We start from the raw sequence: 16,375 nt of genomic DNA on the forward strand, positions 1-16,375 counted from the left end.
TTTTGACGACAGACAGCTATCATATTGCAGTAATTGTAGCGCTGCCGCTCGATCGGTGGTTTTAATATTCTATGCTACAATGAGCCGAAAAATTCGGAATTGCTTAATGTATTAACGCTCTGCATTGCTCACACTTCAGGCTTTCCTTCATTTACAGGTGCTAATGCATGCACTGTGTCCCAATATACATCGAAGAACCATGTATGTGCTGCTAGGAAGTGCATGAAATAACTAAATGCCAGATGTCCTCCCAGTGCGTTATGATGCCACCGAAATTAAAGACGAGTGCTTGAATGCCACCCTCCTGTGTGTGGCAATTGCTACGAGAAGCGGTAAAGTCGCTGCAAAAGTTGACACAGAGTCATTTAACGGGAAAAAAGCTTCTTTTTTCAAGGCTGAATGAGGCAATGTCACTTTTTGTGTTCCACACGCAATTTAGATATGCAGCATATCACCAATATGTGTTTCTAGTGTGGGACAGAATGGAAAAAGGCAGACGATAGATTCTGCCAAGCTGCATCATCAGCACCATCAGAAAACGGTAACCATCAAAAGATGGCCAGTATAATTCTTCCGGCATTTCTGAAATTCCAGTTCAGGAAGGACAACAAGACATCTGCTGGACAGTAAAAATTTATTTCAAACATCGCTTTTTTTCCCTGGTACTACAGTTAGATACAAATAAAAAACAAAGCTGCAAATTCTCCTCGAAGGTCTTAATGACACTTATGCACAGCAGGGGAAAGTGACACCATGACACCATGCCGACAACATCGGGTGGAGCGCCCTTTCTGAGGGACGTTGTCCGCTTTGCCGTGGAGTTGTATCCAACAGTAGCCTTTTAGTACACACATAGATAGCACTTGAAATCCTTTCTTGTGCTGTGTGCTAGGATTGCTTGCAGTTTGACGTCACCTGCCCAAAGCATGTGGGGATCTGCATGTTGGGAAGAAAAATGACCGTTGTGATCACAACATAAAAGTTATTTGCAATCCCACACAAACACTTTTAAACGCTACTTTCGGGATGAATAATGAAAGCCTGAACCAACCGACTACCTGGAAGCACCTGCTCTCAATGTATCGCGATTGTCGCTGCTGCTAGCCTAGCTGAAATTTACGGTTTGCAACGTCTGTGCTACTGCCATTCCTGAGCTTCGCCGCCCGGTGGCGCATGTGGACAACCCAGTTTGCGAACTTTCGCACCTGACGGTGAAGCAAGTGAGAGAGAAAGAGAGAGAGAAAACTGTTTTGATGAGAGGAAAGGAAGAGAGGTCGGCCGTTGATAATATTGCCCTGGCCTGCAACTCCATACTGGGGAAGGTAAAGGGGAGGAAAGGGAAAGTGCCAAAAAATGTTGATGATGGCATAACACAGTGAGAGTTTCATGGGGGACGTCCACACACACACACACACACACACACACACACACACACACACACACACACACACACACACACACACACACACACACACACACACACACACACACACACACACACACACACACACACACACACACACACACACACACACGCTGGCTGGCACTCGCATTGTGGTGATCAGACGCATGTGAAGTTCCTGTGATAAACACACACCGACGCATGTCATTAGCACATACAGGAGTAGGGGCTTCATGAAAACACAAATGTGCACTCTCACGCATGTCAGACCGTAAAGTGAGCAGACTGTGTAAACCGTGCAGGCAGTCCACAGGTGGTCACAGGAGGGTGCCCAGGCCTGTTTTACGTAAAAACTTTAGCGCGGCCTTCGTCACACACCATGAATTAGCACATTTCGCCCTGGTGTCCAGAACAGTTTCTTCAGAGAGAGTACGAGAGTTAAGTTGTCTCACGGTCGCTTCCAATGTTCTCCTTTCGTCGGTGTAGTTCGGGCACTCGCAAAAAACGTGTGCAATAGTCTCTGGAGTGTGGCAATGTAAGCAATTTGGGTTAGTCTATATTCCGAACTTGAGAAGGTAGTGTTTGGTGTAAGCAAAGCGAAGCCATAACGGGTGGAATAAGGTCTCCTGACGTCGCAGTACCCTACATGGCAGATAAAATGGTGAGCTGGCGTCCAGCTTAGAGATGTTGTCCTGTTGATGGCTCGAATCGTTCTTGCGCAACTGCACTACGTCTGGCATTAAATGCGCGAGCAATGCTATAATGTCAGATCTGGAAAAGGCTATTTCAATGAAAGCACCATCATCATGTGCTAGCCCAGCCTCGGCATCAGCACGCTCGTTTCTGCTTTGCCACAATTGCTCGGTATCCAATGAAACTTTATGATATGGCTGCGGCGAAATGCCTCAGCTAACAAAACCACAATATGGTGAGCCAGCTTCTCGCATGTCCTCGGTTTAACGCATGCTTGTATGACCTGTAATGCCGTTCTCGAGTCGCATAATATAGCCGATTGGTGCACTGACTGGTGACCAACGTAACCGACGACCTCTCGCATGGCTGCTAATTCGGTTGCCGTAGGTAACATTTTATGCATTAGCTTGAAACGATGACATAGGGCACATCCTGACACTATCAGCGCTGCAGCTGAAGACGTGGTCGTCACGGATCCGTCCACAAAAACATGCTGGTATTCACCATACATACATGCAATGTATGGCAGCGGTAGCTGTTTCAGACCGACTGTTGGGATGTGCGTCTTCTTTGTTATCCCTGGAATGGCTGTACGTATATACGGTATTGGTACTGCCCAAAGTGGCACCTCCGCAATCTGGTGTGGCATGTAGATCAAAGGCACCACATTGCACTGCATCGAGAGAGCTTTGGAAAAAGCTGAATCTGGACGCACATCACTAACATTGGTCCGAGGGTGATATGTACTGAGCACTGCAAGCCACTGAAGTAACCTCTGTCTCGTGTACAAGCATCGGCAGCTAGAACGCTTACACGACTGCGGTATCCGAGCTGATCACCAACTTTGACACTTTGAGGGACGATAGCAAGGACGTGTACAATCTGCGTGGGATTTTTTTCTTGTGCGAGGGTTCACAATATTGATGCCGAATTAAAGTGACGCCTCATCGAAACATGCTCATCAGGCATACTGTGAAGACAAGCTCTCTGCAAACCCAAAATGTCTCTTGGAACTATTCAAATTAGCTTGCATCGCTGATAGCATTGACGAATTTGAATTTCAACATGCAAATTAAAGGTATGAAAAATGCCCTTGCTGGGCTGCAAACTGTCGCCCTGCGCACTGACTCACTCTGATCATCTTACCCAAGCAACAAACCAGCCGAGGACCATGTTGGTGGATATTTGTGATGGCAGATACCCACACTACTCTGAAGTTTAATCTGCACAACGGAAAGCCTGCCGCAAGCATGGAAAACTTGTTTAGTTTGCGAATCGCACCAAATCCAGAGCAGCAAATTTATCAGGCATGTTCTCGCTTAAAATTCATTTTGAAATTCTACTCCCATACTGCATGCTGACCCGGGCAGGTAGCGATCGCAGGCAGTGATCTCTTATGTTCCCTACGGCTCTTGGTCAACTGTTAAGGGGAATCCCCCAAGGTGGAATAGATTTGTGATATGGAAGTAATGAATCATTGATAGCCACCCATGCGCAGCCATACGGCTGCAGGGGACTTTCTCAGCAACTTCGAAGGCAAAGAGAAATTCGTCCTGGACTGGGGTTCGAACCCAGAACCACCGCTTTACCGCAGCAGTCACTAAACTTACTGAGCTAACCAGGACGGCAAGCTTATGGTAGGGCGAGCAGCAAGAACTGATCAATAATCAATAATTCGAAGTGAGAACAGTGTTGGTGAAATGCTTAGAAGAATCCCACAAGCTGGCGTACATTTGTAAGAAAGGAGTAATTACTTATTGACATACACCCAAGCGCAGCCATACGGCTGCACAGAAAAGCTAAACAGCTTTCTCAGAAACTTGGCATTTAAAGAGAAATTCTTTCTTGTCCGGGGTTCGAACCCCAGACCACCGCTTTACCGGAGCAGTCGCTCTACGAAGTGAGCTAACCAGGACGGCAAGCTTATGCGAGAGCGAATTGATCAATAACTCGATGTCGGAAAAGTGCTGGTCAAATGTGTTGGGGTATCCCCCAAGGTGGAGTAGATTTGTAATAAGGGAGTAATTACTGAATGAGATCCACCCAAGCGCAGCCATACGGATAGAGATAAAAGCTATACAGCTTTATCAAAAACATCGCAGTTAAAGAGAAATTTGTCCTGGTCCGGGGTTCGAACCCGGGATCACCGCTTCACCCCACCAGTCGCTCTGCCAAGTGAACTAACCAGGACGGCAGGCTTATGGTAGGGCGAGAGCGAATTGATCAATAACTCGAAGCGGGAAAATGTTGGTAAATGTTCAGGGGAATCCCCTAAATTCGGGTGGTCAAGCGCAATGAACGAGAACGCGTTCAACACATAGACGCTGAAATGAAAGCTTTGCTGGCTGTTGACATCGAATCTGTTGGGTGATCAATAATATAGGTTTTCCCAGTGGTACCTGTCTCCAATCCTCTGACTAATGCCGCGTTCGGATACGTGTAGACGTGCAAAGCGGACATGCTAAACTTTAGAGAGCGATACCTTATGCACAAGCGCCATGTCGTTGTGCCAAGATTAACAAACTGAGGATAATCTCCACGATAGAGTGGGAGCATGGCTACCCCCAAGAGAAATTAAGTTAATAGCACATAATCACTCACTATGAAACACCATCTGGCCTCTGCAAGTGCAACACCTCTTCTTTGGCGGCATTCTGAGCAGCCCAAGTGTATGAACTACATATTTCGCATGTTATAGAAGACATGTCTCAATGCAAGCGAAATCATCCTTATCCAGAGTGGATCAAGACATGACCGAGCCCTGCAAGCCTCACTTCAAGGTATTAGGCGTTGTGGTGTAACAGCGAACCTTACCAAATGCTCCTTACATTACGCCAACCCTGAGTTCTTAGTTATCTGGCTTTTTCTATGGCGCAGGAGGCCATAGAGTATTGCTGAGAAAATTAACACCCCTCTAGAAAGCGCCCATCCCAAATTATCTCAAGGAACTGAATAGTTTTCCTCGCTGCGCTAGCTACTGCTCCCCTTCCGTCACCTATTTCGCCTCCATGTCTGCACCTTTGCCGTCAATTGCTTCGAAAAAAACTCTAAGTGGCACTGCTGTTCAAATGAGCCAGATGCCTATAAGCATAACGAACGAGCTGTTTTATGAGCACTACTCTAATACCTACACTGAGCATCGCAAACTGCCCTCATTGTGGATTCAAGTCCAGTTGACATGGATACAGTTAGGACTTAATACACAATAAATGCCCTTTGGGCTGAACATGTAAGCTATGCCAGCTGCTCATTTAACCCAAGTGCAAAAGATCCAGACTGAGCGTGGTCAGCAAGCTCAGTCTGTATCTTTGTTAGGACACTCACATGGCCACTACGAATTTCCCTTATCTCTTCAATGGCAATAGAATAAAAAGTGCTCCAAAAATTACCAAGATGAGACCTTGCAACTCCAATATGCAGAAGTAGCGTAGGACCCTAACAGTCAGAAAGAGTGAAATGGAGGAATTCCAAAGGTGGTCATATATTCGGTATATATTAAAGTGATGATCAAAACCCGGGTGAATGACGGAATTTGATTGACAAAAATTAGATGCCGTGGATTACTTCCCAAGAGGTTGCACGCATAATCTTTGACCGCAGCTACCGAGGTGCATAAGGGAAAATGTCACCCGAACCCAGCCTACTCATCAGTTTTCATTAGTCCTCATTTTTGCGAAAGCAAACTCTTATAAGTACACTTCATTCCTGTGCACAGTTGCAGATTGTAATTACCTCCCCCTTCACTCTTCTGAGTCTCATCTTCTTGTGAAAACATTGGAATCTCATGTAAGCCCATTTTTGGCGAACCAGATTTGTTTTCAATGCCTTGTTACTTTTTTCTTGTGTCATCACTCTTTCAGTCTCTATTGTTATTGAATGCCCTTCCTGCTAGAGCCATAGTGTTGGCCTACAGTATCACTGTATCAATAAAAAAAATCTGTTTCATACATTTGTCTATGCATCGCTCTTTGTACTGCTGATAGACTGCAAATTCATGGCTACCATGGTCCCGGCTAAAGGAGCCAACATAGTTCAAAGTATTGAATGAAGCCACCTGTGCGTTCATGTGTAGGAGTCTGACGTGCATTAACGATCTGGACCCATAAACTCTGCAGATTACTTCTCCCAACACCCATTTTAGATGCCAAAAGAGACCCTGCGCTGAAGGGTCGCTCTGTTTTGTCCTGCAATTAGCCAAGCCACGGGCACCTGCCTTTAAGTGGCTAGAACGAACAGGAATAGTGAGGCAGCCAAAAATAGTGCCTGATGTCAATTACAAGCCATGTTCTGTTTCCCAAGCAGCAAAAAGAAATCAGTACACTTGCTGAAGCGAAAAATGAACTGCGCATGGGAGAAAGACATGAATATCGTTTGATATTCACGAATTCTGCGTGTGCCATATTGCCTGCGTGTGCCACATTGTGCTGTATGGATTGCATACATTGCTGCTGTTCAGTGTATTCAGTTTTAATTCATACGTGCAACCTCATACTTTGCGCGTTACTTTTCTTTGAATGGTTGGAATTGATTTTTTCTTTTGTTTGTGGTTCCCACTCCTGTAATAGCCTTTTACAGGGCTGACAGTATCAATAAAAAAAGAGGAATTCAAATACCATGGCTTCTTTGTGTGCATGCTGTGCAAATGGGTCATGTTGGCCCTGAAGGCAAACGTATACACCAAGAAATACTAGTGCGGAAAAGTGAAGTTTCCGCGAATGGATAACCTCTGTACAAACTCTTTCTAAACGAGCATCCCGTGCAAGTCACAATGATAAGATGCGCCAAGAGCTAATAATTATGACCGCCCTCCCAGCAAGACTCTCCTGAGAAGAGGCATATGACCGCAATGATTCCCTTCATTCCGGCAAATAGCTGCTTGTTTTTACTGATAGGTACTAATGATTTCCTGTGGCAGACATCATCCAGTATGTAGAAAGTCCTACCAAAGCTTCGGAACACATTTGATCTTTTTGCTATTTCAGATGTAATAAAATTGTACAGTCGGCTGCCCTTGAACAGCGAAGACATAACCTCTCTTTTAACGCAGCTGGAATTGCACTACTACATTTTAACAACTGGGTCCTAGCGAATAGAGAGTAGAGAGGTGCATGAAGCCACTGGTCAAACTGATTCAAACATTACTCTTTCAATACATGAACTTGGCAGTTGAACCTGCTGCAGACCTTGCAAGGTATAAACAGCGCATCTGCCTAAAGAGCATACTCTACATCGCATTATCTCAGAAAGAGATGCCGAAGGCCTCCTGCATTGTATCCCGCCCCAAGTGACCCAGAAAAGAAGCAAACCACAAAGAGGTACGTCGCCAAGCATCGACACATTCGACACCGCCGCGAGTTCTTTGTGAGGAAAGACATCAAAAAAAGAAACACACAGAAAAGAACAAATCTCTTGCACAACCGTGAGCAAGAAATTATAACTGAACCAAATAAAACATCATCGCAGCAGCATATGATCAATGGAAAATTGCAGTCAGGAACAATGCATACCCTAGAAAAGTTGCTGATAAATGGCTACTCTGCAGGGCTGATGCAATCACCGACACGGATGTGCCAGATCAAGACGCTCCACATTTGCATGACACCAGACAGCAGGATGCACCGCGCATTTCGAGCGTCAGGAAGCAGTGCAGAACAGGACTAAAAGACAAAGAATGGCAAGTTTAACTGCTGGAAGTCCATTATGCATCGCGGAAATGGTGTAGTGTTCAGCTAGTTTTCACCTAAGCTACATATCGAATGTTCCAGACTCATTTAGATCATCTGCTCAGTGCATGCTACACTGTTTACGTTCTAAGAAACATGAGACTTGTGACCAAAGTGTGAAAGTTATTTGCCATCCTATGCAGTCAACAGTGGGAACAGCGATAAATATTACAGCTATCAGGATTGTTTCACGTATAAAGTTTAGGATGATGTACACTGGACAAACCAATATAAGACTATAGACACCTAATTGTACTTGCGTGTTTCTCTCTTAAAGATAACCACTGATGAATAGCTTTATTTCATTACCACACAGATATATTCAGTTTTTTTTTAATCCTGACATGGTCTCAATACATGCTACATGTCACAGTCATAATTCGGCTAACGAAACCGATAGTGTCAAGAAGAAATTCAATTACAAATTAACCAGCAGTCACAGGCGAATGAAACATGGTGATACATGCATTCTAATGTCTAACGTGTCGTTTAAAAGAAAGAAAACACGGAAACAAAAACTTAGTGTCTACACTTGTGTTACACAGTGAACTAAATCTTGCCTTCCTTTGTCTAACAACCTCACCCTTTGACACCGTAGGATACTGGCTTCTCAGTGGTGGTGGCACCTCTACAGAGAGGACCCTCCTTGAGGTTGAGCACTCTAGTGACAAATCCCGTCAAAGCATTCGAGATGGCGCTTACACCAGAAATGAAGTACACTAAGATAGCTTACCATGGGTGGGCTCCCCCTTCACAGGACGACCTGTCGCTGTGCCTGCTGTAACCTTTGGGAGCCCTAGGCTCCACGTTTGTCTACCATCCTGCGTGACAGCCTGATCTATTGCACTATTTTCATTGTAGTGGAAGGCTGCTAGTTGGGCTCTGTAAGAGTCACGTATAGTTGATGCAATTATAAACGATGACTGACATTTTCTATGAACTATCGCGAAATAGCAGACATATTGCTTGTGGGTTTCTAAGTGGACACAGGCCACCACCCACCGCGGGTTCGAACTTCGCGCGAGCCAAGGGCCCCGATCAGCCGTCACCACACACACACTGGGACACCGTTGCAGCGCACTCAACCTCCGCTGGGAGGAGAGCGGTTCGCCGCAAAGAAATAGGCCTCTGTTGCATTCCCAGTAAGCAGGCGTAGGCTTGACGAAACGGCTTTATTCACAGTGCTGCATACTGGCAGCTCGAAAGAAAAACTCCCCCCGAGTACAGCACATGACACGCATATATACATATACTCAGCAGCCCGGCACATGCGCAGAACAGACAGATATATCTTATCACACAGCGGTACACGCACGTGTCGCGCCCCAGATACCGACACAACACCTCCTCCCCTACTAGATCAAAAACGGTCATAGCCCCAACGCTCAGGAGGTCGCCTTTCCCGATTGCTCCTTCTTAATGAAATGGGTTCATTTTCAGATGGCAACCGGCCCAAAGGACTGGGTGCCACCTGAGGCTGCGCTGAAGGCATCGGAGGAGAGGCGACCTCTGATGCGTGTGGCAGGCATATTTCATTTTCAGTTGTTTTTTCATCATCAAGAACGGAATGTCGCAAATGATCAGCATGCACAAAACGCACTTTGTTTCCAATGACAACCAAATACGTAGTGGGAGACTTTACACGCACAATTTTGCCAGGACGCCAGTTCACCGAATCACCACGCACAGAGCGCACTAGCACCCGGTCACCAGTCGCAAAGAATCGCGGCTTCGCTCTTCGCTTATCTGCAGCCTGTTTCACCCTTTCGCTTTTCTCTGTCATTTCACTGGACAGTTTTGGTCTCAACAAGGAAAATCTGGTTCGTAACTGTCTTCTTGAAAACAATTCAGCCGGTGTCCTTCCGGTGAAGGTGTGCGGCGTTGTTCGATAACAAAATAGGAAGTTGTCTATTCTGTGCTGCAAGGTTCTTGTAGTTCCCTTTTCTCTGTCCTCCAGCAACTGCTTGAACAGTGCTGTCTTGGTAGTCTGTACAGCCCGTTCCGCCGACCCATTCGACTGTGGGTGGTACGGAGGGGTGCAAGTGTGCTTTACTCCATTTGCTTTCAGGAAGTTTTCAAACTCAGCGGCACGGAATTGCGGCCCATTATCAGTTACAACTTCAGCAGGTAGACCATGAGCAGCAAACATGGATCTTACAACTTCAACGGTTTTAGCTGCCGTCGTCGTTGTACACACCTTCACTTCCAACCACTTGCTATAGGCATCAACTGCTAAAAGGAACATTTTTCCTTCCTTCTCCGCAAAATCGAGATGAACCCTTTCCCAAGGGTGCTCGCACACTTTCCAGGGAGCCAAAGGCGCTGATTGTGCTGCAGGTTGAACACTTTGACAAATGTGGCAAGTTCGCACCGTTCGTTCTAATGCTTCGTCGATACCTGGCCACCACACCATTGACCTTGCGACCATTTTCATCTTCGTGATTCCAAGGTGCTGCTCGTGCAGCAAGTTTAGTACAACACTGCGCAAACACTCCGGAATGATTACTCTGTTTGTCCAAATAATGCAGCCCGCTTCAATAGAAAGTTCGAAACGTCGAGCCCAGAAAGGCTGCAGTTCCTGAGAAACAGATTTTGGCCAACCATGCCATATCATGTCGCGAACCGCAGTTAGCAGCGTATTGCGCGTTGTTTCGCGTTCAATGTCTTTTGCCGTCAAAGGAAGCTCGTCAAGTGTAGAAAAATAAAAAATGTCTTCAGTGTGCTCTGACGTTTCTGGCAAAGGAAGTCTAGATAAGGCATCGGCTTGGGCAATTTCCGTACCGGGCTTGTGCGCTATCTTATAGCTGTACTTTGCGAGGAACACAAACCAACGGTGCACCCTAGCAGTTGCCACAGCACTGCTTTTTCTTTTCGGGTCGAAGAGTACGGTTAGTGGTTGGTGGTCTGTCAACACCTTAAATGTTCTACCATAAAGGTAGTTATGAAACCGTTTCACACCAAAAACAATGCTCAAAGCTTCTTTTTCAATTTGGCCATATTTGCGCTCTGCAGGTGACAGTGACCGGGATGCAAATGCAATTGGTTTATCTTTCCCGTCCACGACGTACGACAGTACAGCACCAAGACCATATTCGGATACGTCACATGTTAGTTGTATTTCTTTTTTGACATCGTACAACTCCAGAACATGCTCGTTAGTCAGCATCTCTTTAGAAGTCTTAAAGGCAGTATCACATTGACGCGACCAGTGCCATGCAGTTTCTTTGCGCAACAAGTTATGCAGGGGTTCGAGAACTGTAGCCAGATTAGGCAAAAATTTTGAATAAAAATTGATCAAGCCCAAAAAAGCCTTTAGCTGGGTCACGTTTCCAGGTTTTGGTGCGTTCTTTATGGCTGCTACTTTATCAGCTGTGGGATGTAATCCATCTCTGTCGATTTCATGGCCCAGATATCGTATTCGTTGCTGGAACAGCTTACATTTCGCAGTGTTGACCCTTATGCCATGTTCTCTTAGGCGTATGAGCACCTGCTCCAATCGGTCATGACACTGCTTTTGATCTTTTCCAGCGATGACAATGTCATCTAAGTAGCAGGCTGTGCCAGTCAGCCCGTGTAGGACTGTGTCCATAACGGCTTGAAACACTCCTGGCGCGCAGGCTACGCCGTATGGCAAGCGTCGGAACCGGTAAAGGCCGAGGTGTGTATTGAGGGTGAGCAGTTCTTGCGCTCGCTCGTCTAATTCCAGCTGCAAGTACGCCTTCGACAAATCTAAAACGGAAAAAACGGACCCGCCTTGTAACATTGTAAAAATGTCCTCTGGTAGAGGGAGCGGGTACTGGTCAACCTCAATTGCAGGATTTACCGTGACTCGGAAATCACCGCACAGCCGAAGCTCCTCACCATTTTTCTTTGGAACAATCACCAGTGGTGTCGCCCAAGCACTGTGGCGCACCTTATATATGACTCCAGCTTTTTCCAAATTAGCCAATTCCTGCTCAACCCGTTCTCGCAGCGCATACGGCACTGATCGCGCCTTACCAAATACAGGGGACGCATTTTCCTTAACTACAATGCTCGTCTTGAACCCTTTTATCGAACCGTAGCCAGGCTCGAACACTTCGCGGTATTTCTCGGTCAAGGTCATCAAGGGCATTTCTTTCGTCAGTGGCTGCACATGCATGACTTCATTCCACCGAATTTTGATTTTACTCAGCCAGTTCCTGCCAAACAACGTAGGCATTCTGGCGCCTTTCATCTCTTTAACAATTACTAGAGGCAAGTGAAAACACTGATCGTAGTACTTCACTACAACATCAATTATCCCCTTGATATCAATAGGCGTGCCATTGTACGTAACCAGTTCGACGTCTGCTGGCCTGAGCTCGGTGTTTGGAAAGTGCTTCGCGCACTCTGCCTCCGACATTCGGAAACCGCTGCTCCTGTGTCCAACTCCATGGGTACGTTTTCCCCATTTAACTGCACACTGACTACAATGGCAGGACTGGCCGCACGGTTGTCGGTGTGGCAAAGGGTCAGAAGTTCACTGTCCGACGATTCCTGCTCTAGTTGATGCACAACTCTAGTTTTGCACATTTTAGCAACATGGCCTTTCTTTTGACATTTGAAACAAACACTGTTCAAGAACGGACAACTTATAGGTGCGTGCCGCCCACCGCATCGATGACAATTCGATTTAGTCCTTTGAGTCGTATCCTTTCTTTTTGGTTGGTCGGAGGCGTGACAGCTGTACGCCGTCGACGACTTGCTCTACCAGGGGACATCACTGCCGCTTGACGCGTGCTCCCCACTGGTTTCCGACATCATTGCCACTGTGTCTCTCGCTGCCATTTCCATGGCCGTAGCGACGCTGCAAACACGGTCCCAGGTGAGCTCGGTGTCGGTCATGGCCAACAGCCGGCAACGTATCGCCTCCGAGTGTAGACCAGCAATCAGGCGGTCCCGAAGGGCTTGTTCCAGGAAGCTGCCGAAGTCGCATGAGGCTGCCGCTTGCTTGAGCTTCACCACAAATTCCGCGACACATTCTTGAGGTCCTTGCTTCCTTCGATTAAAATCATATATTTCGCTCACCACAGACCGCTTCGGAGTGTAGTGCTTCTGCAGAGCCGACACGACTTCCTTGTAAGTTGAGTTGCTGGGCGTCTTTGGAAGAAGCAGGCTTCGGAGCGTCACATACGCTTTTTCTCCTATGGCGCTGAGGAACAGATGCAGTTTCTTCTCCTCGGCCACTCCATTCCCTGTGAAGTACAACTCGAAGCGCTCGATGAAGACGTCCAAGTTGCCGCTGTCAGGATCAAACTCCGGTAGCTTGCCGACTGCGAATGCCATTCTCAGTTCGGGTTGGATCCCATCCTCGTCGCCAATTTGTTGCATTCCCAGTAAGCAGGCGTAGGCTTGACGAAACGGCTTTATTCACAGTGCTGCATACTGGCAGCTCGAAAGAAAAACTCCCCCCGAGTACAGCACATGACACGCATATATACATATACTCAGCAGCCCGGCACATGCGCAGAACAGACAGATATATCTTATCACACAGCGGTACACGCACGTGTCGCGCCCCAGATACCGACACAACAGCCTCCAATCTCACAAAGGAGACGTTTATTCACGTCGTCCTTCAGCAGTACACACACACTCAATCGTCACCCCGTCCCGGGGGCGCGCGAGGAGCAAGGCTCCGCTGCGCGCACGAAGCGACTCGAGTAATGCGCACCGCTAGCACGCCGCTGCAGGAGAATGTCCCCGCGGCAGTGCTGTGATCTCTCTCTCGTGTCGACCGTTGGGCCGGTTGCGAGAGAGAGTGGGCAATCAACACAAGGTACGCCTGTCGGAGGTCGCTGGACCCCGCTGGACAGGCTCGAGCCGCTGCAGGTCAGAGGACACGTACGGGCGAGCTCGAGTAAGCACTGGTCCGAACAACAAAGGCCGGCACGGACAAACAGTAGCGTACGCACCTTACGCTGTCTCGGAGGGATCTCTCTCTGGGCCCCGCTCGGACGGTCGCGGGGTGCGCGGCCGCCCAAAGCGGGTCCCAAATTCCCGCCAAAAGGCGCCAATGGCAAAGGCCCTTGGGGAGCCGGGGCGGAGCTGTGGCTAAATGACAGTGATTAGTCACCCAGCCGCCTCTCCACCGCCTGAGGCGGGAGCAAGGGAGAGAGGAGAAACAACGCGGGAGGCCGGCACGCCGCGCAAAGGTGACGGCGGAAAGCCAGGATTCCCACATGCTCACAATGAACACACTAAGTTTTCAATACTGCAAAAGCCCCAGAGATGCGCATGAAAGTAGACATGACAGCGCAAGCCAGTATTTGGGTGTTTGGTGTAAAAACAGGGCAATACACATCCTGCGAAGTGACATTACATACCAGGGACATGTTCTATAACATGAACTCAAAATGCATTCTTGTATTCATAACATGTTACAGAGTCAACGCATTTTGTCGCGGTAAATGCAGACACGTACTTACACCGGTAAGCCTAGCTGCAAAAATGTGGGCTACACACCTTTTTAGAGTACACTTTTGTTCTATTGACGTATGGAGAATGGAGAATCTTACGAATTGTGAAGGTCTTCTATGCTGCTAAAAAACACGAGCAAATGTGTTGCAAATTTAGCGTAACAAAGGACAGTGAAAAACAGACGGCACTAGTGCTACCCCTCATTTTCCTTGCGCTGGATCTGCAAGATGTATGTCAACCAACCAGCCCAATGTGCCGCACTGTTGTACTGCAGGCAGATGCACTAGCCAGATATCCAGGTCATCAGAAAAGAAACAGCATTTTTTTTCGACAACTAGCTCTCTTGTTAGCAATTAGTGCATTTTTACTTTCATTTTTCCTATCGTGCATATATTTCCATGTTGCCATAGTGCATGTGTGCTTGCTGCTAGTCAGTACTGCCACATCCAGTTCTCCTGTATCCACCTGTCGCAAAGTAATTTTAGGTTAAAATCATAACAACTTGCCCAACTCTTTTACCCTAAGTCATATCTAAAGACATGCCTCACAAATTCGCAACCTAGGTGTTTATGTGCACCGCTGAAGGTGTGTAGCACGATTTGACCGAGAAATAAATAGAGGCTGTGGTATAGCATCTAATCTGCATACATTTCTTGGTAACTGTGGTGCCTTGGCAGTGAGAGCATTAGAATTGGGCCATGCCAACATGCAAAAATAAAATTCTGATATGGCTGATTGCTGGGCTATCCAGTTTTTTTCACTGTGTGCTCACAGTAGATCGCGGACAATTATAGAAGAAATTGGTGGTTTTATATGTGTAGTAATTCCATCTGCTCTTTCTCTACATACATTATAAATAGAAATGATGTCAATCTACTTCACAGTGTGTGATGAAAAAAACAACATGAATGACCTTGCCTTCATACTAAAGCTTCAGTATTCACGAAACTGTGGTAAAATGGAGCAGCACTGTATGAAATTTTTTCAGCCCGTGCGTCTGGTCCCTTGTAGGTAGCTTTTGCAGGCCAGCCACTAACGGTTTGGAGGTCGCAGTGGTATTCAGCTTTATCAATGCATTTGATTATGAAAAGAGCGTCCGCCAGCCTGTTTAACAAAACAGAACATACGAGATACAGGCGTTACGAGCAAACTACTCTGCCGTTGCTGCGCCATAAATCCTAAACAAGAATAGATATTTGTGTTGGCAAACAACCGAAGCGCAAAATGCAAATGTTGTGAAAGAGATGCTGTTCGTCTCATAAGCAGTTTTGATATTATGGCTTTACACAGCATATTTCTTCACTACGATTCGACTTCAAGAACACAAACACGTGAACGCCAGAACAGCATGGCGAATTTTGCACCAAAGTAGCTTATTCTTCACATCGTCTGTTTTGTTTCTATGCTCAACACCGGGGATTCCATTTCGATGCATTATCACTGCACGAAATACGTAGCAGCTTGCGGTGTCAAAGTTTTCGCAGAAAAACCTTGGCGCACTGACAATCGATGATCCTTTCCATGTGTCACATTCGTGTGCTCTTGTGGAATATTTGGCATGCTACAACCCAGGTGCATGTAAGGCCTTCAGCATAGACATTCAGGACATGTACTATTCACTTCCTCATGATCATCTCTTGGCATGTGTTCGCAAATGTATAACAGATGATAACGATGAGCAAAACTTCATCCGCAATGTCGGCATATCTGTGGAATCTTTTCTGGAACTGTTGTCCATATGCCTGCAGTCCACATTTCTTCAGTTCGAAGGAAAATTGTACTTACAGAGAACTGGCGTGTGCATTGGGTCAAGTGTGGCGCCAGTTTTGCGCGAAATTTATCCGTGTTATGTTGACGAGGCCATCAAAAATAACCTACCAGCCGTTGTAAAAAAGGTATTCAGGTACGTCGACGATTAGCTTCTTTTCGTAAGCATGCCTGACATCTCGGAATGTGTCGAAGGCATTCTGGAGATATTTCGCAAATGTGGAAAATATTTAAACTTCACTTTTGAAGCCCTGTCCGGTGATATGCTTCCGTTTCTTGATTTATGGTTGAATTTAGGGCAAGATATATTTCTTGGATGTATGCACCAAAATCGAAGAAGTCTTTGCTC

The 16,375-nt window shown here is 46.6% G+C and overlaps 1 protein-coding gene across 1 annotated transcript; it reads right to left on the minus strand.

The window, feature by feature from the left end:
• Nucleotides 1-12,546: 12,546 nt before the first annotated feature.
• On the minus strand, nt 12,547-13,125 carry LOC149361298 (uncharacterized). Its single transcript, XM_089568046.1, has one exon. It carries the CDS (start codon nt 13,123-13,125, stop codon nt 12,547-12,549), a length of 579 nt encoding a protein of 192 aa, XP_089424172.1.
• Nucleotides 13,126-16,375: the final 3,250 nt, after the last annotated feature.

The sequence above is a fragment of the Amblyomma mixtum genome, chromosome 2 (genome assembly GCF_055824585.1).
Source record: "Amblyomma mixtum isolate Tamu chromosome 2, ASM5582458v1, whole genome shotgun sequence".
Lineage (NCBI taxonomy): Eukaryota > Metazoa > Arthropoda > Arachnida > Ixodida > Ixodidae > Amblyomma > Amblyomma mixtum.